The sequence below is a fragment of the Mastigoproctus giganteus genome, chromosome 13 (genome assembly GCF_048544385.1).
Source record: "Mastigoproctus giganteus isolate SK-2022 chromosome 13, ASM4854438v1, whole genome shotgun sequence".
Taxonomy (NCBI): Eukaryota; Metazoa; Arthropoda; class Arachnida; order Uropygi; family Thelyphonidae; genus Mastigoproctus; species Mastigoproctus giganteus.
Window position 1 is genome coordinate 43359348 of NC_143587.1, and position 24532 is coordinate 43383879.

The 24532-nt window shown below is 38.5% G+C and overlaps 1 protein-coding gene across 4 annotated transcripts in view; it reads left to right on the forward strand.

The window, feature by feature from the left end:
• LOC150075992 (ADP-ribose pyrophosphatase) overlaps window positions 1-9370 on the forward strand; it is a 99209-nt gene extending 89839 nt beyond the window's left edge. For all 4 annotated transcript variants that reach the window (XM_090388118.1, XM_090388119.1, XM_090388121.1 and 1 more), the window contains exon 7: window positions 8883-9370. In XM_090388118.1, the coding sequence (XP_090244244.1) occupies window positions 8883-9113 (231 nt within the window). In that variant the 3' untranslated portion in view covers window positions 9114-9370. The remainder of the gene's footprint in view (window positions 1-8882) is intronic.
• Window positions 9371-24532: the final 15162 nt, after the last annotated feature.

The window sequence follows — 24532 nt, forward strand, 5'->3', positions numbered from 1 at the left end:
ACTTTTATAAATATTAACATCAAATATTTTACATAATCGTTTACAACACACATTCAATAAACCTGATTTATTTTTATCAAAAAGAAAATATTTACCTAGCAATACTTTTTTCATTTGAGCGAATTTTCTTTAACAGTTTTTCATTTGTTAGAACATAATGAGTAAAATTCTTTGCATGACATATTGTGATTGGTTTTCTGCAACAGTTCTCCTTCAACATTCTTTAGGGCTAATTTATTTCTATCCTTTTTCCATGCGTTAAACATTGAGCTAAATACTCGCTCACTCATTGCATTTGAGTGAGGCAAAGCAAAAACAAAATTATTTTTTTCTGTATTACGTACTTCGTATTCATTTAAAATTTTTATCCAAACATCTGTGGTATTTTTGAGGTCTTTTGTCTCAATATTTCTACGGAATGATTTCAACAGAACATATTCTTCATACTGCAAATCGATATTGATATTGGGAATTTTAACTAGCATTAGCATTAGTAGAGACATATGATGCAAGAAAGCAAGCTTATGCAGCATCAGCCAAGAAAAAAAAAAAAAAACCCACTCCCATTTCATCCCTCCATTCGTTCGAAATACCTGTCCACCTGAGCTTTAAATTTATTTAGGCTATCAACTTCCACAACAAGGGATGGAAGTCTGTTCCACCAACCAACTACCCGCTGGCTAAAGGCAAATTTCTGCACATCTATCCTACATCTGTCTTTCCTCAATTTGAATTTATGCCCTCTCAGGTGATTATTCAGAGCAATAGGAAGAATCCCATCAGCATTGAGCATGCTCAAACCAGTCAAAGCTTTATACACCTCTATCAGATCACCCTGCCGGTACCTAGTCTCCAGACAGTGTAATTTGCAAAACTTAGGCCTTTCTTCGTAAGAGCAATCCTTTTTTCTGTTCACTAATCTTATTACTTGTTCCAGCAGCTCTGCATCCTTCTTGAAATGAGGCCTCCAGACCTGTATACAGTACTCAAGGTGTGGCCTGACCATTGCCTTATAAAGCGAATAATCACCTCCTTATCCCTGCTTGAAAAATTCCTGTGTATCATTGACAAGACACCATGAGCTACTCTTGCAGCCATCCACACTGCTCAGAAAACTTCATATCCGCCTGCACAATTACTCCCAGGTCCTTTTCACTCTCTACCACTGTCAGTGTAGTACCACAGAGTTGATATATTGCTCTGGGGTTACTGTTCCCCCTATGTAGTACTTTACATTTGTCAATGTTAAACTTCATTTGCCACCTCTCAGCCCATCTGCTCAACCTTTCCAGATCCTGTTGCAGCAGCAGCGTAGCATCCTTAACAACCCTGCCAACCTTTGTATCATCTGCTAACTTGGACATTAAGCTTGATATACCATCATCAGTATCATTTATAAATACAGAAAACAACAATGGACACAAAACCGAACCCTGAGGGACTCCACTAATAACATTAGTCCACGATGAGCAGTGTCCATTGATTACCACTCTGTCTTCTCCCCCTCAACCATCCCTTTATCCATAGCAGCAATTTGCCTCCAATGCCACGCTGCTCCAATTTGTGCAGCAGTCTTCCATGTGCAACAATATCAAAAGCCTTTCTAAGATCCAAATATATAATATCAAAGTTATTCCCTGCATCCAGTTCTTTTGGACTACATCATAGTATCCAATAAAGTTGGTCAGGCAAGACTTTCCCTTAAAAAAACCATGCTGTGTCCTAGCTATAACTGAAGTCTTGTCTAGATGATCCTGCAGTGCTTCTTTAACCAGTGCCTCCATTAATTTTCCTGGAACAGAAGTTAAACTCACAGGTCTATAATTACTTGTGTCAGCCTTTGATCTTCCTTTGTAAATTGGGGTCACATTTGCACATCTCCAGTCTACATGCCCCAGTGTCCAGCCCTAGAAATGGATTAACAGTGCAGAATGCATTGGTTCCACAGGAGATAGTTTTAACCGGGAACTCGATTGTTAGGAAGACCACATTTGGAATACTGTGTTCAGATACGGAGCCCTCATCTGAAAAAAGACATTGGGATTCTTGAAAGGGTCCAGAGATGGGCAACTGGAATGGTGAGAATGGCAGAAGGCCTGTATGGGGAAAGAAGCTCTCATAATTATGGCTAAGGGTTTGCTTACTTCCTTTGCTGCCTCCTTTAATATAACTGGATAGATCCCATCCACCCTGGGTTCCTTTTTTATGTTTAGCATTCCCCTTCCTGAATAACTCCTCATGTGAATGTAGATGCGAAATACTCGTTTAGTTTGTTAGCCACCTGAGCAGGATTATCAACAGTTGAACCATCAATATCCAGTGGACCAATATGATTCATCCCTTTCCTTCTAGCGTTTACATCGGTAAAGAACTCTTTGTTGTTTTTCTTTGCATCCTTTGCCAAGGATTTCTCATAATCTGCCTTTGCCTGCCTAATCTCCTTTGTGACTTGGTTACAGACCAGCTTATATCTATCATAGGCTTCCATGTCACCCATTAATTTATATGTATCCCATGCATTTTTCTTCTCTGCCATCTGTCTCATTAGTTCATCTGACATCCATTTAGGTGTAATCCTTGAACAATATTTCTTAGTTGGTATGTAAAGCCCAGTAGCTTCCAAGATAAATTCTTTGAATGCTTCTCATTTTGAATTTGCTATTGGTAACATAATCAGTTGGTCCCACTGTATAGAATTTAAATACTGTCTCAGACCATCGTAGTCGCCTTTACGAAAGCAAAAAACCTTCTCTTTATCCCTGATGGTAGTTACCTCTTTGAGTAAATCCCACTTCAGCACACTGTGTTCACTGCCACCTAGTGGTTCCTTTATCTGCAGATTCTTAATGCATGAAGAATCACTACTGATAATCAGATCAAGAGTATTACTCCCTCTAGTTGCCTCCCGAACATGCTGATGTAGAAAACAATCATCCAATACATCCAATCATCCAACAAATAAAAAAAGGTTGTTGTCTGAGCCTTAAACCATTACAACGAAATAAAAAAGAAGTCAAGTAGAATGTAAAAGGTTACAAAGTAAGCATAATATGAATATTCTACAACCCTCTTTGTAAATAGGATAGAATGTCGTATTTGAGTCTTTAATTAAGGGTGCATTTCAACAACTTTATCATAAGTTAATTCTTTCTTCCTAAATAATCATCTCAACAGGGTGTTTTATGATTTCTGCTTTTTTTCAAATGTTAAAAAAGGGGTATCTTGAAAATTTTATTATACTTCCAAAAGGGGTGTCTGGCAACCTGTAACGATATGTGTCATTCTCTTTGAGGAAAGCTGAAGCAAAATGAATTGCCACAGTTCATCCTTCTCATCATATTTTGAAGAAGATTTAGAAAATGCATGTGCTTTTCTTATGTACTCTTTTGTTTTCTCGGCTATAAGAAAATGCATGTGCTTTTCTTATAGCCGAGAAAACAAAAGAGTACACAATGGATACATGACATCAACTGGAAGAGAACAGAAAAAGGCAAATTCCACCATTTACTGCAGGACTTAGAAGAAGATGAAAATCGTTTCACGATGCACTTGCGGATGAATAAAGATGAATTTAATTTCCTATATAATCCAATTAAGGATGACATTCAAAGGCAAAATACACAATTTCGAAATTCAATCAGCGCTAAGGAAAAATTAGTTATATGTTAAAGGAAAGTTAAAATACTGCAAGTTTAATTTTGAATAAGGACTTATTCGGTCAAAATATGAAACAAAAATTTTTAATGAAATTTAATAACAACAAAAAACTACTTCTCAACCCTAAAAATTGAACTTGTAACAAATTGTTATGAGTTGAGCAAATTGAAATGATCGACTTGTTCGTCCTCTCAATTTGTAATTCTTTTGATGTATTTTCCTCCTTTGGCCATTTTTGAGCGTCGCTGTGACTGGACATTTGTGGTGAGTATGCTGAGTAGCTGGTCAAAGTGGAGGTTGCTTCGGAATAGGCACAGGAGCAATGTCCTTGATGTTGTTATTATTTGTTTTCAGATATTCTTATTTGTGCGCTCAAAACAGATTATTTACTTCTAATTTAATTTTCTATTAGCATTTCCTCCAGTTTCCTCTTGTCACACCTAACGAAATTTCTGTTCGAACAGAAAAATCTGACTTCCTGACAATGCCATTCAGCCCTGAAACCCGACATGTTATCTTGTGAATACAGCCAATGAAAACAGTGCTCTTCGAGCAATAAAATAATGCTCCCCCACATTTGATGTTAGATATGTATATGAGTGAAGTCTCGTGAAGTGATAATTGTGTGTTTCCGCCCTAAATTTCAGCCATGAAAACACTCATGAACTTCAATAATCTGCTTTTATAATGAGAAAAAAACTAATCAATACATCATTATTGACTTCTACTGCCACTACTGATAACATGCACCGTCAGTTTACCAAGAATGCAGGGAGAAACTGTGGTAGTGGGAAACCAGTTTGTCCGGTAAGTTTCCTAAAGTTTGCCCTGGTTCTCGTGTTGGCTTTCTGTACCGTAACCTATTAAGGATTTTTTTTTATTGCAATTTGATTTTCAACATTATTTTTACTCTGATGTTGGGCAATCAAGTTAATATAAGAACAGATAAATATTTTAAAATGTTTATGTATACAAATCAAATGTAATCCTGCAACACACCTATTATTTATGTACAAGGTTTTCATTTTTCCCAATATTCAAAATTCTATAAACAAACTTACTCCATAGAACCCCCCCCCCCCCATCCTCTAGTGGAAAACTCACTGCCCTGAGCAAACATATTCAGCAAACTTGTTATTAAAAGAGTTAACCCTTTCAACAGTACATATGTAAATCTACATTTCTCATATGTGAGTTTGTGGAATACTTATGTAGCTCTAAGTTTTGAAGGTCACTTTAAACATGTTATAATTATTATTGTAATGGCTAAATGATGCAAGGAAGTGGACTTTTTCTGTCTTTGAAAAAAAAAAAAAAAAAATTTCTATCATTTATACCATTCCCATCAACAAAAGTCACTGTCCAGTTCCCATTCTCTCTTTGAACTTTACTAAGCTATCTGCCTTAACCACTGTGGTATGCATTTCATTCCAATGATCTTAAACATGCTGCCCAGAAATAAACTTCATAAATCTAACCTTCTGTTATTCCCCAAAACTTTGTATTTGTACCCTCTGCTTCTTCTCCCTTCTACTAATTAAAATATACCTCCCTTCTTCATTTTAATGATTCCCTTCAGCACTTATAAATTTCTATCAAGTTCCCCCCCCCCAAATGTCTAGTTCCCAACCTTTGTAGTCTGTGCTTTCTAAGCCATCTTCACATGGACATCAATTATAACCCATTACCATTCCGGTTTTTCTTCTTTGAAGACCTAGAATTTCCATGTCTTTCTTCAACTTGGCCTCCAGATCTGCACACAATATTCTAAATGTGGTCTTACCATTATCTTATATAAAAGAACAGTGACAACCTTTTTTCTACTTGCAAAGGTCCTGTATATCATAGACAAGATACCACATGCCTTCCTAGCCACCTGTTTGCATCATCTTCAAAATTTCATGTCTGACTGAATCATAACCCCTAAGTCTTTTTGTCCTGAACTTCTTTTAAGCTTCACTCCAACTAGCTTGTAAGTAACTCCTGGATTTCTGTTCCCTATGTGCAAAATCATATATTTAGAAACATTAAAATGTGTTGCTAATTTTCAGGATATTTGTGTAACTGACCTAAGTCATTTTGAAGCAAAATGGCCTGGTTCTGGTCATTAACCACCCTTCCACCTTTAAATCTTTAGCAAATGACAACTTCCCCTACACATGCTATCATCAATGTCATCAAGGAAGACAAGAAAACTGAAGTGGGTAAACACTGATTCCTGTGGCATGTTCATTTGTGAGTGCTCTCAGTCTCCTTTGTTTTAGCCAGTGCTTTGTATAAACTGGTGAAAAAAGTAAGTAATGAGAATTTGAATGAAGCAAATATGATAAAGAAAATATTTTCTTACTTGTCTCTCTCAGAATAGTCTCCAAGTGACCAAATACCTTTATTACAGCTTTCATACAACCTTTAGAAAGACTTGGAAAATTTGTCTGCTGTCACATTCTTCTGAATGTCATAAACACTTCTGTTTTAGTCTCAGAATCATACTAGAATCACCAACTTTTGTCCCCAGTAATAATGCTGTTTAGGAAACCAGGTTTAGGCGCCTCCATAGCCAGGTGGGCAGGAGCAGCAGTGCGTAGCACACGCTTCTTGATTAGACCGGGGTTCGAGCCCGTGCCCACCAAATACGGAGGATGCAAAAAGGTCAGGGAATGACCACCGCATATCCCCAGAGCAATATGGCCTTAGTTGCTAATGCTCCTAAAAACCAAATAACAAACAAACAAACAAACAAACAAAACCAGGTTTACTATCAGATGTTTGAACAAAATCTTTGTGGACATCCAATTGTCTTGAGTTTTGCTTCTCAGCAAACAGTGTGGAACAAACTTTGTGCAAATTTTTCTTTTTCCCAAGTGTATGGTATTTATGGACCTTATCAATTCCTTGTTCACATTTAACTCACTTGCTACCATTCTCAGTGTTAATCAGTAGTCACTTGCTAATAAATTGCACACTTCTTTGTCCAACAGTTCAGGGCTGTAGGTCATTTTCAATCATCCACTCCAAGGATCATCTTGTCCTCTGTGCCCTCTTTAAAATGCTTAAAACCATTGAAATGTTTGTGCCCAGTACAGAGCCTCATCCTCAAACTGTTTTTAACATTTTCTTTTTTTTGGCTGATGCTGCATAAGCTCATACATTTGCTTTCTTGCATCACATGCCACTACTACTACTATTTAGTGTGTTTGAGTGGGACTTTTTCACAGGTTTATGCAAAACTTTATGTCGATCTGTTCCACAGATTTTACATTTGCTGCATGTACATTCTATACATTCCAAAAATGTTTTCTTTATTTATATGGGAAAATGCTTCACAAGTTTGAAGAGATGATTTTAACAAACTTTTGACACATCCCTTCTTAGGTTGGGAACTTGGTATATATTTTATTTTCGCTCAATAACAGTTTCACATGATGAATTTTTCACACTTATTTAATTAGTGAACAACTTACATAATTAGAGAACAATGCAGAAATCCCCATTGCTGCCATTTTCTAGATGTACAACTTCCCTAATCTATTTTCAAAAAAAGTATATAACATCAATGTGTTGTTTTAAAATCATGTTTAATTAAAATAAAATTGTAGTATGATGGGATACTGGATCAGTAGATCTGTCAATTTGTCAACAAGGGGCTCGCTCAAGAATAATATCATCTAAGCATCATCCTTGGTTAAAACGGTCTGAATTGTTATCAAACAGATTTTTTAACAAGGGGTTAACATGATCCCCTTCCAATGCACCCCTGAGTACATCTAAAATGATTTGTCAGATTTCTTTTTAATGCAGCAGAGGTGTTATACCTAGGGTTGTCAGGTGACCTCCTCAGAAAAAGTGGCCAGCCATCAATTTTGTGCATTCATATCAATTATTTCCAAGTATTTAAATTTGCCAGATAGTTTCACAAAAAAAAAAAAAAAAAAAGGAAGCAAATACCAAAAACCACAAGAAAAATTTGATGCAAAAAAAAAAAATAAATAATAATAATCTCATTGAAAGGGTTAGATATTACTAAGCTAAAATAAAATTAAACTAAATTAAAATTTTTTCCAAAATAATCCACAACTTATAATTTAATGTAATATGTGAAATGATGCAGGACCCTAAATTTTGTGCACACAGTTATAGAACATCTTGCAAATGTTGCAAATTGCCTTAAAGAGTACAGAACAGACTTTTGAAAATATTATCAGTTCTGTTAAAAAATTTACATATTTTAGTAATTGATCCAATTTCAGTTTTTAAGAACTTGCTGCTCTCTATGATCATCAGTAAGGATGTGGCTGAAATACATCACATTCTAAAATTCTGTTAAAATTGATAGATAAACATAGATTACTTGTGATCAGATCAAATACACGAGTGTTTGAATAATTGGTTTCAGTTGGAGGCATCCAAAGCAATAATCAAGCAGCCCTCCTTAAACTTTGTGAACTGCTGCAGTCTTCAAACAATGCGTGGCATCTTTTCCAAAAGCAAAACTGTTTTAGCATTTTATGGATTTCTGTTGCATTTTCCCTAATTTGAAACAAAATTGATGCAAATTCAATTTTGCATCAATAAAATCTGCTCGGTAAAATCACTCATTTTAAAATGTGGTGAAACACAAAATGTCTTCTATTCAACATGGACTAATTCAGACTGATTGCAGATAAACAGGTGATTCATGCATTACTATGTATAGATGAGGAACTGAACATGTTACAAGTTGCAACGTTCTATGATGCCACAATTTCAGAATACAAAGTCAGTCAATGAACTTTTTTGATTACCTCTCACATGGTAGTGAATGATAAACACAATCTTAAAGCATCACGGAATGTTGCTAGTACTTAGTTTTCTTCTATCTTGTGTTATCCTATAAAAAATACACATTAAAAAGGAAAATAACTAAAAGATTTTGAGTGTTTGAAACTTTGGGCCTTTGTGTCTGTCATGTGTTTCCTCTTTTATATGTGTATTTTTTTAGCTCCCACTGATGATGGAGAAATGAGCATCTTGAAAATATATGAAATGTTTAATTTAAGTATATCAGATAATTTTTTATTACCATTAGTCATCCATTGTTCAGTCTGTATATGCATTTGCATTCACATATCTTCTTCCTAGCACAAGTATTATTGTTGCTATCTGTAGAATAACTTACCAGTGTTGTGAATTTCATGCATCACATAAACTTAAAAATGCTTATATGATTCAAATTTTATGTATTTTAGATTTATAGAGGCTATGTGGATGATCCCCGTAACACAGATAACTCCTGGATTGAAACAGTTGTTTATAATTTTCATGATAATGACAGAAGTGTCATAGGAAAGTATATGTTACATGCTGGTGATGATGCTGCAGCAGTAAAGTGGATTGACATTGATAAAGAACTTCAATTATATGCCAGTCATCTGAAATTTGTCTCTGCAGTAGTGGATTCTCTCAATGCTCACTGGTAGCCTTTTTTTATATATATATGTCCCATTTAGAGATTTATTATTTTTAGTGTTAATGTGCATTATGCTTTGTTGCCTAATATATGTTATTAATGCTGTTTAATTATATGTTGTCTTGTCACTAAATGACTATTAGTAATTCTTGTTGCTTATAAAATGAAGAGAGGCAAACTATTTAAATATTGCAATATAAGAAATCTAACCGTCATGACTTTGTGGCATGATGTGAATATAGTGAAACTCTTCATTTAATGTAAAAGGCATCCAAACAATAAAACAGCTCTTGTTAATGTAAAAGTAAAATTATCTTGTCATAAAAAAAGTAATTGCTGTAATAAAGTATAGATTTTTAGTTGAAACTTTTTCAGTAGACGAAAAATAACTTAATAACTAAAGTTGTACAAAGGATAGAACCATTTAGTAAATATTTTATGAAAGTTCAAGTCTTAAAGTTTTATTCTTAATGCAGTTTTTAATTATCACATTTCAACATGGCCATCATCATTCTGACTGATTTGGGGTCTCCCAGATTGGTTTGTCATTAACTGATCCAGTTTCTTTAAAATTATTCATCCACCTACTTATTGACTTTTTATGGGGTGCATCTTTTTTTATAATGAGTTGTGGACTTTCTTTTCACAGCTGTTATTGATTTAAACTCTGCAAGCCAAAGCATGCAGTTAACTTTTTCTTCAATTGTTGCCATTTGGAATTATTCAATATCTGCAAATAAAAGAGAAACTGATAAAATATAAAACATAAATACAACAAAATAAAAATCAGATTTACATGGATTAAATTATTATAAAAAAAATTTTAAGACTTGAATTTTCATATAATTTTTACTAAATGGTTCTATCATTTGTATAACTTTAGTTATCAAAATTTAAAACTGGTACAGGACTTTATGACTACCCTGTATGTTACAGTCATCTTTTATGTTTATAGAAGCCATTTACATTTTCTGTCCTTTCCCTAAGCATTAAGAAGAAAGAATTGCATATAGGATATCATATTTACACAGTATGGTAGATAAAGCCACATTCATATGACATATCCCATTGGTTATATAAAAAAAAGACTTCAGTTCACAGTGAACTGAAGCAGGGGGAGTGGATCCAGCCTGTTTCTATGGTGGGAATACATACTACAGCAACAATATATTTTTTGCGGGGGAATACAATATTGATGATAAATGTGAGTTACATTAACTGCATGTTCAAGCTTAATTTATGTAGAAATTTTAACCAGCCTTAATATAATAAATGCAGCACAAGGAGTTTACCATATAACATCTTAATATCATTAAACTTACATTATTTGTTCCAATTTACTCAGGCTCTAGGAAAGGCAATCATTGCCTCCTGAATCTGCCACTGAACTGATGCAGTGTTCTTGAAACATTTTAAATGCACCATATATTTTAGTATAGAAGTTGACTTCTTTTTTTTTTGCCTTTAAAATTCATGTATAATCATAAGTTCACCACATAAGTCAATTCTCTTTTTTACGGTCATATTTTATATCTTGTGCACTGGTGTACAGGAACTCCCCGACTTACGCAAATTTGACTTTACATAAATATTTGCCGGCTGGTGCAAACTTAAAAAAAAAAAAACGAATTTTGCATCACTTAAGAATAAATGGAGGTATTGTGAAAATATCACAATGTGAACCCAGTAACACATTGTTTTTTTTTAGTAATTTGTTCCAAGACCTTGGAAATGGAAATTTTCACTATATAACTAAACTATTTATCTCTCTAAAAGGTCATTTTTATAATGGAAATTGCACTACACTTTCATATGTTCCATATGAAAATGTTTCATATTTTCATATGTTATCATATGTTCCATTATAAGAATCAATTTTTAAATCCTTTGTGATATTTTTCTAAAACACTTTCTGGAGGTCACTACCATAAAACAATAAAAACAATTTGCACTTTCCAGTTTATTGGGCTTTTTTGTTATTATAAACAGGTAGTAAACTTGATCTTATTGCATTTGCAATAATCCCGATAACTGGAATTGTGTGGGTTTTATGTTATTATGGTGAAATGTGTTCCCCCTTCACTGAAATCTTCAATCATATAAAAAGCATGAATAAATTTTCAGAATCTTCTCTTCATTCCTATTTACTTCTTAAAATTATGAAGGGAAAGTGACTAACAGAAAGTGCAAGTGCTGGCAGTGCTAGGAAATGAAATGAAACAAAATTGATTTAGAAATGAAGATGATTAATTAAGAAGTACGAAGCAGGACAAAGTTTGTCATCTATTGCATGGAATTAGGTCTAACTGCTTAAACAGTGAATACTATTTTAAGGGACAGTGTATGTATAAAAGAACATGTTCGAGGATTAACGTATTTCACACCGGGGCCAGTCCGCCCCAACAAAGATCACGAAACAGCATTAAGGTGCTAATATCGAAGATGGAAAAGCTATTAATAATATGGATGGAAAATCAGATTCAGAAGTGAGTCCAATGGCCATTCAAGCAAGAGCAAGAAGTATTTATGAAGATATTAAGGATAAGTACCCTGAACCCCAAGCCAAGTTCGTGGCAAGCAATGGGTGGTTTAATAGGTTCAAGCATTGCACTGGTTTCCAAAACATTAACCTATGCGGTGAAGTCGCCAGTGCTGATTCTGCAGCTGCAGAGAAATTTTGTGATGTGTTGGAAAAAACTCCTTCTAAATCTCTACAGCCCTCAACTTCCGCAGAAGTGTGCTTATCAGCTGGAGAGTTAATTCTGGCAACGATTCTCGAAAGGTGAACCTTGCCGATGTTATGCCTGTCTCCTCTCCCTTTTTGTAATTTTGTACACTTTCGTAATTTTTCCTGCACGCGAGATAAAAAAATTGAATAATTCTCGTTACATGTTCATTGAACATTTCTTTTTTGCTTCTATCAAATTCAGCATGCATAGTTGCAAGTGCAGAATTTCCCTAAATGCCTATTTAGGGAAATTTCAACTTACGTAGCATTCTGGGAATGCAACCTGTACATAAGTTGGAGAGTTCCTGTATTGCTGTAATTTGTGTTAGGAATCGCTCTTACTTTTTCAATAAATTTTTTTTTTTCTTTCTTTTAAAAGAAACATCAGAAATGATTTACATTGCAAAATTTTATTACACTACTTAGCAAACTGCAAAGAAAACAGTAAGCAAGCATATACAGTAAGGTCTTAAAGTACATGAACTCAGTTACAACCCTGCTCATGTGTAACTGGAAGTGGAAGGTTGCATCATACCAGATATTGGTTTGTCTGGACAAGAGAATTCTGTAGTTGAACTAGATGATACCATGTGGATTAATAAGGATGATAATGTGTCTTTAGCATTAGCATTAGTAGAGGCATTTGATGCAAGAAAGCAAGCTTATGCAGCATCAGCCAAAAAAAAAAAACCCCACTTCCACTTCACCCCTCTGTTTGTTCAAAATACCTGTCCAGCTGAGCCTTAAACTTATTTAGGCTATCAACCTCCACCACAAGGGATGGAAGTCTGTTCCACCAACCAACCACCCGCTGGCTAAAGGCAAATTTCCGCACGTCTATCCTACATCTGTCTTTCCTCAATTTGAATTTATGCCCTCTCAGGTGATTTTTCTGAGCTAGAGGAAGAATCCCATCAGCATTGAGCATGCTTAAACCATTCAAGGCTTTATACACCTCTATCAGATCACCTTGCTGGTGCCTAGTCTCCAGACACTGTAATTTGCAAAACTTAAGCCTTTCTTCGTAAGAGCACCCCTTTGTTCCATTCACTAATCTTGTTGCCCTTCTCTGTACTCGTTCCAGCAGCTCTACATCCTTCTTGAAATGAGGCCTCCAGACCTGTATACAGTACTCTAGGTGTGGCCTGACCATTGCCTTATACAAGGGAATAATCACCTCCTTATTACTGCTGGAAAAATTCCTGTATATCATTAACAATACTCCATGAGCTACTCTTGCAGCCCGTCTGCACTGCTCAGAGAACTTCATATCTGCCTGCACAACCACCCCCAAGTCCCTTTCATTCTCTACCACTGTCAGTATAGTACCACAGAGTTGATACATTGCTCTGGGGTTGCTGTTTCCCATGTGCAGTACTTTACATTTGTCAATGTTAAACTTCATTTGCCACCTCTCAGCCCATCTGCTCAACCTTTCCAGATCCTGTTGCAGCAGCATAGTGTCCGTAGTGTCCTTGACAACCCTGCCAACCTTTGTATCGTCTGCAAACTTGGACATTAAGCTTGATATACCATCATCAATATCATTTATAAATACAGAAAACAATAATGGACCCAACACTGAGCCCTGAGTGATTCCACTAATAACATTAGTCCACGAGCAGTGTCCATTGATTACCACTCTGTCTTCTCCCCCTCAGCCACCCCTTTATCCACAGCAGCAATTTGCCTCCAATGTCACACTGCTCCAATTTGAGCAGCAGTCTTCCATGTGCAACAGTATCAAAAGCCTTTCTAAGATCCAAGTATATAATATCAAAGTTATTCCCTGCATCCAGTTACTTTGTGACTGCATCATAGTATCCAATAAAGTTCGTCAGGCAAGACTTCCCCTTAACAAAACCATCCTGTGTCCGAGCTATAACTGAAGTCTTGTCTAAATGATCCTGCAGTGCTTCTTTAACTAGTGCCTCCATTAATTTTCCGGGAACAGAAGTTAAACTCACAGGTCTATAATTACTTGTGTCAGCCTTTGATCCTCCTTTGTGAATTGGGGTCACATTTGCTCATCTCCAGTCTGTGGGCACCTCCCCCGAGTCCAAGGAAGCTCTCATAATTATGGCTAAGGGTTTGCTTACTTCCTCTGCTGCCTCCTTTAATATAACTAGATAGATCCCATCCACCCCAGGTGCCTTTCTTGTGTTTATCTTCAACAATTTCTCCTCCACATTACTCTCAGTTATTACAAGATTCTCTAGCTTACTGCTAGAGTTGAATACACCTCTGGCATTCCCCTTGCTAAATAACTCCTCATGTTGAATGTCAATGCAAAATATTCATTTAGTTTGTTAGCTACCTGAGCAGGATCATCAACAGTTGACCCATCAATATCAAGTGGACCAATCTGATTCATCCCCTTCCTTCTAGAGTTTACATAAGTAAAGAACTCTTTGCTGTTTTTCTTTGCATCCCTTGCCAAGGATTTCTCGTAATCTGCCTTCGCCTGCCTAACCTCCTTTGTAACTTGGTTACAGATCAACTTGTATCTATCATAGGCTTCTGTGTCATGTGTTAATTTGTATGTATCCCATGCATGTTTCTTCTCTGCCATATGCCTCATTAGTTCATCTGACATCCATTTTTGGCCTAAACCTTGAACAATATTTCTTAGTTGGTATGTAAAGCCTAGTAGCTTCCAAGATAAGTTCTTTGAATGCTTCCCATTTTGAATTTGCTGTTGGTAACATCATCAGTTGGTCCCACTGTATAGAATTTAAATACTGTCTCAGTCCATCGTAGTCGCCTTTACGGAAGCAATAACCCTTCCCTTTACCCCTAATGGTAGTTACCTCTTTGAGTAAATCCCACTTCAGCACACTGTGACCACTGCCACCTAGTGGTTCATTTATCTGCAGATTCTTAATGCATGAAGAATCACTGCTGATAATCAAATCAAGAGTATTACTCCCTCTAGTTGCCTCCCGAACATGCTGATGTAGAAAACAATCATCCAATAAATCCACAAAAGCCCTTCTAGTGTGTGAGTAACCAGCCCCCAAATTCCAGTCAATATCTGGGAAATTAAAATCTCCCATTATAAGACACTCTGATTTACTGGCCCACTCTATTTCCCTGTACAGTTCCTTATTATACTCATCAGAGTCATTAGGCCTATAGCACACTCCTACTCTCAATTTTGATCTCCCAATGTTTATGTCACACCAAACTGACTCTACACTGCACTGTCCAGCGATGTCGACTGGCTTCACTTCCTTGGTTTTTATGTGTTTCTTAACTAATAGCATAACCCCTCCCCCCTTCCTATCCTGTCTATCCTTTCTGTAGACGTTGTACTCCCCAAATTGCAGTTCTGCATCCCTTATATCTGTGTGACACCACGTCTCTGATATCCCAACAATATCTGCCTTCGATGTTTTGAGCAATACCTTAAATTCATCAAATTTATTTACTAAACTCCTAGCATTGGTGTACACGCAAGTATACCTGCACCTGTTTCTATTCTTAGCTACCCTAACACAACCCATGTGTTTACTTGTACCGCAATGGCTCCCAGCAGTCTCTGAAATACCATGCATCTTGTTTTTCAGGCTTCTGCTCATTCTAATAGAAGCAGTGCAAGAATCTCTTTCACCTCTGCCAGTGGCTACTGTCAATCTATTGGTCTTTGTCTCCCCCCAAGCTAGCAGTTTTCCGACCCACCTAACACTGCCTCGATAGCATCAGCAAATATTCTTGCACCCTTTCTATTTAAGTGTATCCCATCCCTGTAGAAGCAATCTCTCCTGTTAACAAGTACAGTCCAGGCTGAAAAAAATTCTACCCTTTGAGCCTTGCACAATCTTTCCAGGACCGAATTGATCGACAAGGCTCTCATCATATACTCCCTCCTATCGTGTCTGGGCAGAATTGCAGACACTTTCAAATTCAAAATTTAACCAAAACATGCCCCTCCCCCTTCAAAAGGTGCATCCTTTGTGAGGAGAAGCTCATCCTGATTGTACTTTAAAATATATGTACATTCAGTTTACACAAATAAAGTTTATATAGGAGTTGCTTAGTTTACCTTAGTACAATAGTTTTCTCTGGGCGATGGGGCCAACTTATGTGAATTGCTACATATGCAGAAGTAAGAGGAACTTAACCCTTGTGTATTTTGCAAAAGCCAGATAAACCAAAGTAACTGAAATTTGGTTTATTTGGCATGATATCACTCTTATTGAATCTCTTATGGAAGGCTTTAATTATGTAACCGAGCCATATCTTCTTGCTTGTTTAATGCTGTAATGCAGGGTTCTCAAGCTTGCTGTACCAGACTAGAGCAGCAAAGCAATGGGCACAAAGTGGTAGGAGTGCTGTGACTCAGGGGAGAACTGAGGGGGGGGATTCTCCAACGCATCACAGCCTAAAAAAATGTGCAACTTGTGAAATGTTTGCCGAACTCTCTGGAACAGAACACGATATTGCCATGGGGGATGTCTTTGTGTATGCGCGGTGTAAGGAAATCAGGCAACAACTCAGCGTTGTTATGGACCTATATGAGAGCTTGAAGGACAGGGTGGATGCCCTCGAAGGATCTAAATTGATTGGCCCATCAAGCTCTCAGCTGCCCACATCAACACCAGAGCTTGCACTTGGTCATCAAGCAACACAGCAGCAACCCCCAAAGCAGAATGCCCTGGTCCCACAGGAACTAGTAGTTGTTGGTGACTCTATTGTCAGGGAAACGGGGAACATGCTTTGTAAAAAGGATTGGTGGAACAGGACCAGGGTATGTCTGCCAGGGGCAAAGGTTGATGACGTAGAGCGGATATCATCTTTTAAGGGCACAAAAGGTGATATAGTTGTACACGTTGGCACTAATGATAGTAGGAGACCGGCAGAATTACTTAACAAGTACAGGTCACTGTTGAACAAAAACCATGAATTAGGGTTGAATTTGAAAGTGTCTGCATTTCTGCCCAGACACGATAGGAGGGAGTATATGATGAGGGCCTTGTCGATCAATTCGGCCCTGCAAAGATTGTGCAAGGCTCAAGGGATAGAATTTTTTTCAGCCTGGTCTGTACTTGTTAACAGGAGACACTGCTTCTACTGGGATGGGATACGCTTAAATAGAAAGGGTGCAAGAATATTTGCTGATGCTATTGAGGCAGTGTTAGGTGGTTCGGGAAACTGCTAGCTTGGGGGCGGATACAAGGACTAATAGTTTAGCAGTAGCTGTAGGCAGAGGTGAAGGTGATTCTTGCACAACTTCTATTAGAATAAGTAGCGACCTGGAGCGAGGGGTGTTGGGGGTTTCAGGGACGGATGGCAGTCATCGTGAAATAGTGGGTATATGGGATGTGTTAGGGTAACTAGGAATAGGTGAATACGTTTCTTGTTGCATCATGTGGACGGTGAGGTACTTGTGCGTCGTTTACCTGGGGAAGCGATGGCACCTGGATGCATGGTGTTACGAAAACAAGCCAGTGGCTGCGGGGTCATGCTTTGGGCGATGTTCTGCTGGGATATGCTGGGTCCAATCATCCATGTGCCAGGAATGCTTTTTTTTTTCTTTTTTACAATAGGCCCTTGCCACTGAAATATTTGGAAACTAGATGGCAGGGCCTGCCAAAGTATGAAATATAATCTACTGGGTACCTGACCTGCCTCCTCATGGCAAAATGTTGGCAACGGTGGGTCCCATTAGGGGCCCAATGGCTAAATGGTCAGAAGGTACAAAGCACCATGACATTACACTACAGAACAATACCCATATACTTTTTAAATCTCTGGCCTCCACAGAGTACTGTGTTTCACAAACAATGCATACAAGGTGGAGATGGGGAAATCCCTGGTGCTATTATACCCTAAATATTTTACACTTTACCTAAACATCATTGCTGACCAGGTACACCCTTTCATGCCAGTGTTCTTCCTCTCTGGCAGTGCCGTCTTTCAGCAGGATAATGCGCCATGCCGCACCGCCCAGATTGTTCAAGACTGGTTTGCCGAATATGAGGAAGACTTCCAGGTATTGCCCTGACCTCTAAATTCCCCAGACATCAATCACATTGAGCATCTGTGATTTGTGTTGGAACAACAACTCCGATCTGCAACGTCTCAACCACAGACCTTACAGGAGTTAAAGGATCTCCTGGTTACGTGTTGGTACCAGATACGAAAAGACACATTTAGGAATCTCTTAGCGTCCATGCCTTGCCGGGTAGGAGCTGTTTTGGCTGCACGTGGGGTACCAACATTATTTTAGGTCATAATGTTTTGTACATCGGTGTATGCTCAGTACAGCAGCCATCTACATCAAAAGAGCCACCATTTTGTCTAAACCTTTACCCTTCTGGACCACATACTCTAAGATCACAGAAAGTTAACTTAATGACTTCATCAGGGAACTGCCAAAGAATAAAGCAGAGCTTTTGGCCTCGAGGCTAGAAAAATGGAATCTTTTAGATCACAATTTTCACAACATTTCAGACTCGAAATAAAGACTGATAAATTCTATCAAACGGAAGGTGAACTCACTGTTTGTAAAGATGTTGGTCTATTAATGTTAACTAAGGATGTTAATGGCAGCAATGAACATGAGGCACGTTCCCAAAGAACGGCGACTACAGATGCTTCTAAGGTTAGCCTTAAGGGGTGTTATTACACAATGGAAATGTGCTGCCTTCAATTCCTCTTGTGTATGCCTTCCACAGAAAAGATACACGTAAACATGGAGAACATCCTCTTAGGTGTTCACTCTGAGAAGTATGAGTAGCAGATATGTGGTGATTTAAAGGTAATCATTTTATTAGGACTACAAAAGGGTTACGCTAAGTATTGTTGCTTTCTCTGTGAGTGGGACAGTTGTGCCAAGAATATGCACTACGAGAAGAGGAGTTTGCCTCAACTAATATCATTAACACTTGGCACGTTCGCAATAAAATTTTGCTTCCACCACCCCACATCAAACTTGGGCTCGTGAAAAATTTCGTGAAGGCTTTGGAAGTGAACTGTCCAGCATTTACATACTTGCAAGAGAAATTCCTAAGATTTAATACAGAGAAGATTAAGGCAGGCTTTTTATTCTTCCACAAATAAGGCAACTTTTCAAAGACGAACAGTTTGAATGTGTCCTTAGTGATAGGGATAAATCAGCATGGCATTTTGAAATGTTTCGACTTGTTTTCTAGGAAATGTTAAAGCCCGCAACTATAGGCAAATTGTGGAATATCTCATTACTACTTTCTTTCGAAAAAACTGGGCTGCAACATGCCATTGAAGATGCATTTCTTGAACACACACCTGGATTTCTTCCCAGCAAACTTTTTTTATTTTAATTTTAAGCCACCCGAATATTTAAATTCAGCTGCCGTGCTGTGTGTCTTATGTATGTTAATTGTGTGTGTTCCATGGTCGATTTGCTTGTTTTGCCGGACGAAAAACCCCAGTTTCTGGTGGGGAAATCTTGCTATCTACGCATTAAACTGACTAACTCAGTCATGGAGTGAGAAAAGCCCATTAAGTTCATCGCATCATCCACAGAATTCAAACCCTTACCTTTTCCATTCGGTGTGGGGAGGACGGTGATGATACCACTGTGCTACTTGTGCAGACTGCCACCAAACTCTAGTGCCCACAGCAATGGTGAGTGCTGCCATCAAGACCACAGCAATGGAAGAAAGATACAAAAGCAAATTGAGTGCCGTCATGTTAGCCTTTTATTGTTGGATGGTGAAAAGGGATGCTCCCGAAGTTGATTGAAGTGAAAGGCGAATAGGTCCCGTGTTTGACACTATGTTTCAAGATACATCATACTGCCATATAAATAAAAAAATAATGTGTATAAATATTAAAAAACTAATGTTTTCGAAAACAACATCCAATCTGACAAATTAAGCACTATTTCTGTGTTTAGCACCCAAAATCTATAAAGTAAATTTACTTTCATGCCTGTAACAAGATATGACGCAAAACTTGTTGTTCAGTGTAATCGAACGGGAAACCATCCTGTACGGCATGCAGAGTCTGATGAGTGATTGGCTGATGAATATTAAGTTACCTTAGCTCAATTATTCCTCATTCCCTCTTTCTTTTCTTTCGTTCACCTGGTATAGTGTTCAATGCGCATAGTGTTGAGGTCACTTATTATTATTATTGTTAGTCATATAGTTGAAGGAAGCCTGAGGCAACACCAACCAAAAAAAAAAAAAAAAAAAATTTCCGAGTTACCCTGGGGAAGGGAGAGAGAGAGAGAGGAATCGCCAAATAAGAAAGACGAATGATGATATCCAGCTTTGGACCTTGGCTGTGCCAAGCCCATACTCACCAGATGTCAGTATGGGCTTGGCACAGCTAATGGGTTAAACTTGTTAGAGAAACATTGCAGGATCATATTAGCATTAGCATTAGTAGAGGCATTTGATGCAAGAAAGCAAGCTTATGCAGCATCAGCCAAAAAAAAAAAAAAAAGTAACATAAATAAATAAAAATAACCACTTCCACTTCACCCCTCTGTTCGTTCGAAATACCTGTCCAGCTGAGCCTTAAACTTATTTAGGCTATCAACTTCCACGACAAGGGATGGAAGTCTGTTCCACCCACCAACCACCCGCTGGCTAAAGGCAAATTTCCGCACATCTATCCTACATCTGTCTTTCCTCAATTTGAATTTATGCCCTCTCAGGTGATTTTTCTGAGCTAGAGGAAGAATCCCATCAGCATTGAGCATGCTCAAACCATTCAAGGCTTTGTACACCTCTATCAGATCACCCCACTGGTGCCTAGTTTCCAGACACTGTAATTTGCAAAACTTAAGCCTTTCTTCGTAAGAGAACCCCTTTGTCCCATTCACCAATCTAGTTGCCCTTCTCTGTACTCGTTCCAGCAGCTCTACATCCTTCCTGAAATGAGGCCTCCAGGCCTGTATACAGTACTCTAGGTGTGGCCTGACCATTGCCTTATACAAGGGAATAATCACCTCCTTATCCCTGCTAGAAAAATTCCTATATATCATTGACAATACACCATGAGCTACTCTTGCAGCTCGTCTGCACTGCTCAGAGAACTTCATATCTGCCTGCACCACCACCACCCCCAGGTCCCTTTCATTCTCTACCACTGTCAGTGTAGTACCACAGAGTTGCTGTTTCCCATATGTGGTACTTTACATTTGTCAATGTTAAACTTCATTTGCCACCTCGAAGCCCATCTGCTCAACCTTTCCAAATCCTGTTGCAGCAGCATAGTGTCAGTAGTGTCCTTGACAACCCTGCCAACCTTCGTATCGTCTGCAAACTTGGACATTAAGCCTGATATACCATCATCAATATCATTTATAAATACAGAAAACAATAAAGGCCCCAATACTGAACCCTGAGGGACTCCACTAATAACATTAGTCCACGATGAGCAGTGTCCATTGATTACCACTCTCTGTCTTCTCCCCCTCAACCACCCCTTTATCCATAGCAGCAACTTGCCTCCAATGCCACACTGCTCCAATTTGTGCAGCAGTCTTCCATGTGCAACAGTATCAAAAGCCTTTCTAAGATCCAAGTATATAATATCAAAGTTATTACCTGCATCCAGTTCTTTTGTGACTGCATCATAGTATCCAATCAAATTGGTCAGGCAAGACTTCCCCTTAACAAAACCATGCTGTGTCCTAGCTATAACTGAAGTCTTGTCTAGATGATCCTGCAGTGCTTCTTTCACCAGTGCCTCCATTAATTTTCCGGGAACAGAAGTTAAACTCACAGGTCTATAATTACTTGTGTCAGCCTTTGATCCCCCTTTGTGAATTGGGGTCACATTTGCACATCTCCAGTCAATGGGTACCTCCCCTGAGTCCAAGGAAGCTCTCATAATTATGGCTAAGGGTTTGCTTACCTCCTTTGCTGCCTCCTTTAATATAACTGGATAGATCCCATCCACCCCAGGTGCCTTTCTTGTGTTTATCTTCAACAATTTCTCCTCCACTTTGCTCTCAGTTATTACAAGATTCTCTAGCTTACTGCTAGAGTTGAATACACCTCTGGCATTCCCCTCGCTGAATAACTCCTCATGTGTGAATGTCGATGCAAAATATTCATTTAGTTTGTTAGCTACCCGAGCAGGGTCATCAACAGTTGACCCATTGATCTCAAGTGGACCAATCTGATTCATCCCCTTCCTTCTAGAGTTTACATAAGTAAAGAACTCTTTGCTGTTTTTCTTCGCATCCCTTGCCAAGGATCTCTCGTAATCTGCCTTCGCCTGCCTAACCTCCTTTGTAACTTGGTTACAGATCAACTTGTATCTATCATAGGCGTCCGTGTCACGTGTTAATTTGTATGTATCCCATGCATTTTTCTTCTCTGCCATATGCCTCATTAGTTCATCTGACAACCATTTAGGCCTAAACCTTGAACAATATTTCTTAGTTGGTATGTAAAGCCTAGTAGCTTCCACGATAAGTTCTTTGAATGCTTCCCATTTTGAAATTGTTGTTGGCAATATCATCAGTTGATCCCACTGTATAGAATTTAAATACTGTCTCAGTCCATTGTAGTCGCCTTTACGAAAGCAATACCCCTTCCCTTTACCCCTAATGGTAGTTACCTCTTTGAGTAACTCCCACTTCAGCACACTGTGATCACTGCCACCAAGTGGTTCATTTATCTGCAGATTCTTAATGCATGAAGAATCACTACTGATAATCAAATCAAGAGTATTACTCCCTCTAGTTGCCTCCCGAACATGCTGATGTAGAAAACAATCATCCAATAAATCCACAAAAGCCTTGCTACTGTGTGAGTGACCAGCCCCCAAATTCCAGTCAATATCTGGGAAATTAAAATCCCCCATTATAAGACTCTCTGATTTACTGGCCCACTCTATTTCTCCGAACAGTTTCTTATTATACTCATCAGAGTCATTAGGCCTATAGCACACTCCTACTCTCAATTTTGATCTCCCAATGCTTATGTCACACCAAACTGACTCGACACTGCACTGTCCAGCGATGTCGACTGGCTTCACTTCCTTGGATTTTATGTGTTTTTTAACTAATAGCATAACCCCTCCTCCCTTCCTATCCTGTCTATCCTTTCTGTAGACATTGTACTCCCCAAATTCCAGTTCTGCATTTCTTATATCTGTGTGACACCACGTCTCTGAAATCCCCACAATATCTGCCTTTGATGTTTTGAGCGATACCTCAAATTCATCAAATTTATTTACTAAACTCCTAGCATTGGTGTACACATAAGTATACATGCACCTGTTCTTTTTCTTAGCTACCCTAACACAACCCATGTGTTTACTTGTACCCCAATGATTCCCAGCAGTCTCTGAAATATCCTGCATCTTATTTTCCAGGCTGCGGCTCATTCCAATAGAAGCAGTGCAAGAATCACTTTCACCTCTGCCAGTGGCTACTGTTAATCTATTAGTCCTTGTATCCCCCCAATCTAGCAGTTTTCCGACCCACCTAACATTGCCTCGATAGCATCAGCAAACATTTTTGCACCCTTTCTATTTAAGTGTATCCCATCCCTGTAGAAGCAGTCTCTCCTGTTAACAAGTACAGACCAGGCTGAAAAAAATTCTACCCCTTGAGCCCTGCACAATCTTTCCAGGGCCGAATTGATTGACAGGGCTCTCATCATATACTCCCTCCTATCGTGTCTGGGCAGAATTGCAGACACTTTCAATTTCAACCCTAATTCACGGCTTTTTTTCATCAGTGACCTGTACTTGTCAAGTAATTCCGCCGGTCTCCTACTCTTAATGTCATTAGTGCCAACGTGTACAACTATATCACCTTTTGTGCCCTTAAAAGATGATATCCGCTCTACAACGTCATCAACTTTTGCCCCTGGCAGACATACCCTGGTCCTATTCCACCTATCCTTTTTACAAAGCATGTTTCCCGTTTCCCTGACAATAGAGTCACCAACAACTACTAGTTCCTTTGGGACCAGTGCATTCTGCCTTGGGGGTTGCCGCTGTGTTCCGCGATGACCAAGTGCAAGCTCTGGCATTGGTGTGGGCAGCTGAGAGCTTGATGGGCCCCTCACTTGTAATCCTTCGAGGGCATCCACCCTATCCTTCAAGCTCTCATATAGGCCCATAACAACGCTGAGTTGTCGCCTTATCTCCTTACACTCCTTGCATCGCACACACACACAAAGACATCCCCCATGGCAGTATCATGTCCCATACTTGACTGCTCCGCAAACATCAAGCAAATAGTGCATCTTACAAGGCTGTGATTCAGAGGACAACTGCCCCCCTCAGTTCTCCCCTGGGCCACAGCATTCCCATTAGCTTGAGCCCTTTGCTTTGCTGCTCTGGTTTGAGTCATGATTTAGATTTACTTTTAATAAAATTTCAATTTCTGTAGATCTGCAGAATATAGACAAGACTGTAGATATAGTTCAGACACAGTATAAGTTTGTAAATGAGATGTCTTCTCTGACTAGTTTGATTGGATAGTACGATGTGGTCACAAAGGAACTGGATGTAAAAATAATTCTGCTATATACTCGGATTTCATTTATTTAAAGTATGAAAAAACATTTTCATTTCTTGCCTTTTCCCTTCCCCATAAGAAGTATTCTATGCCTCAAGACACCCTATACTTTTGCCACGGCCTTTATATTTAGGACTTTGTCACTCCCTTGGAGATAGCTGCGTTCGCTTTAGTTTTTCCCCCATGCAATAAACATCGCCCCAGGGGATGTGGCCGCTGA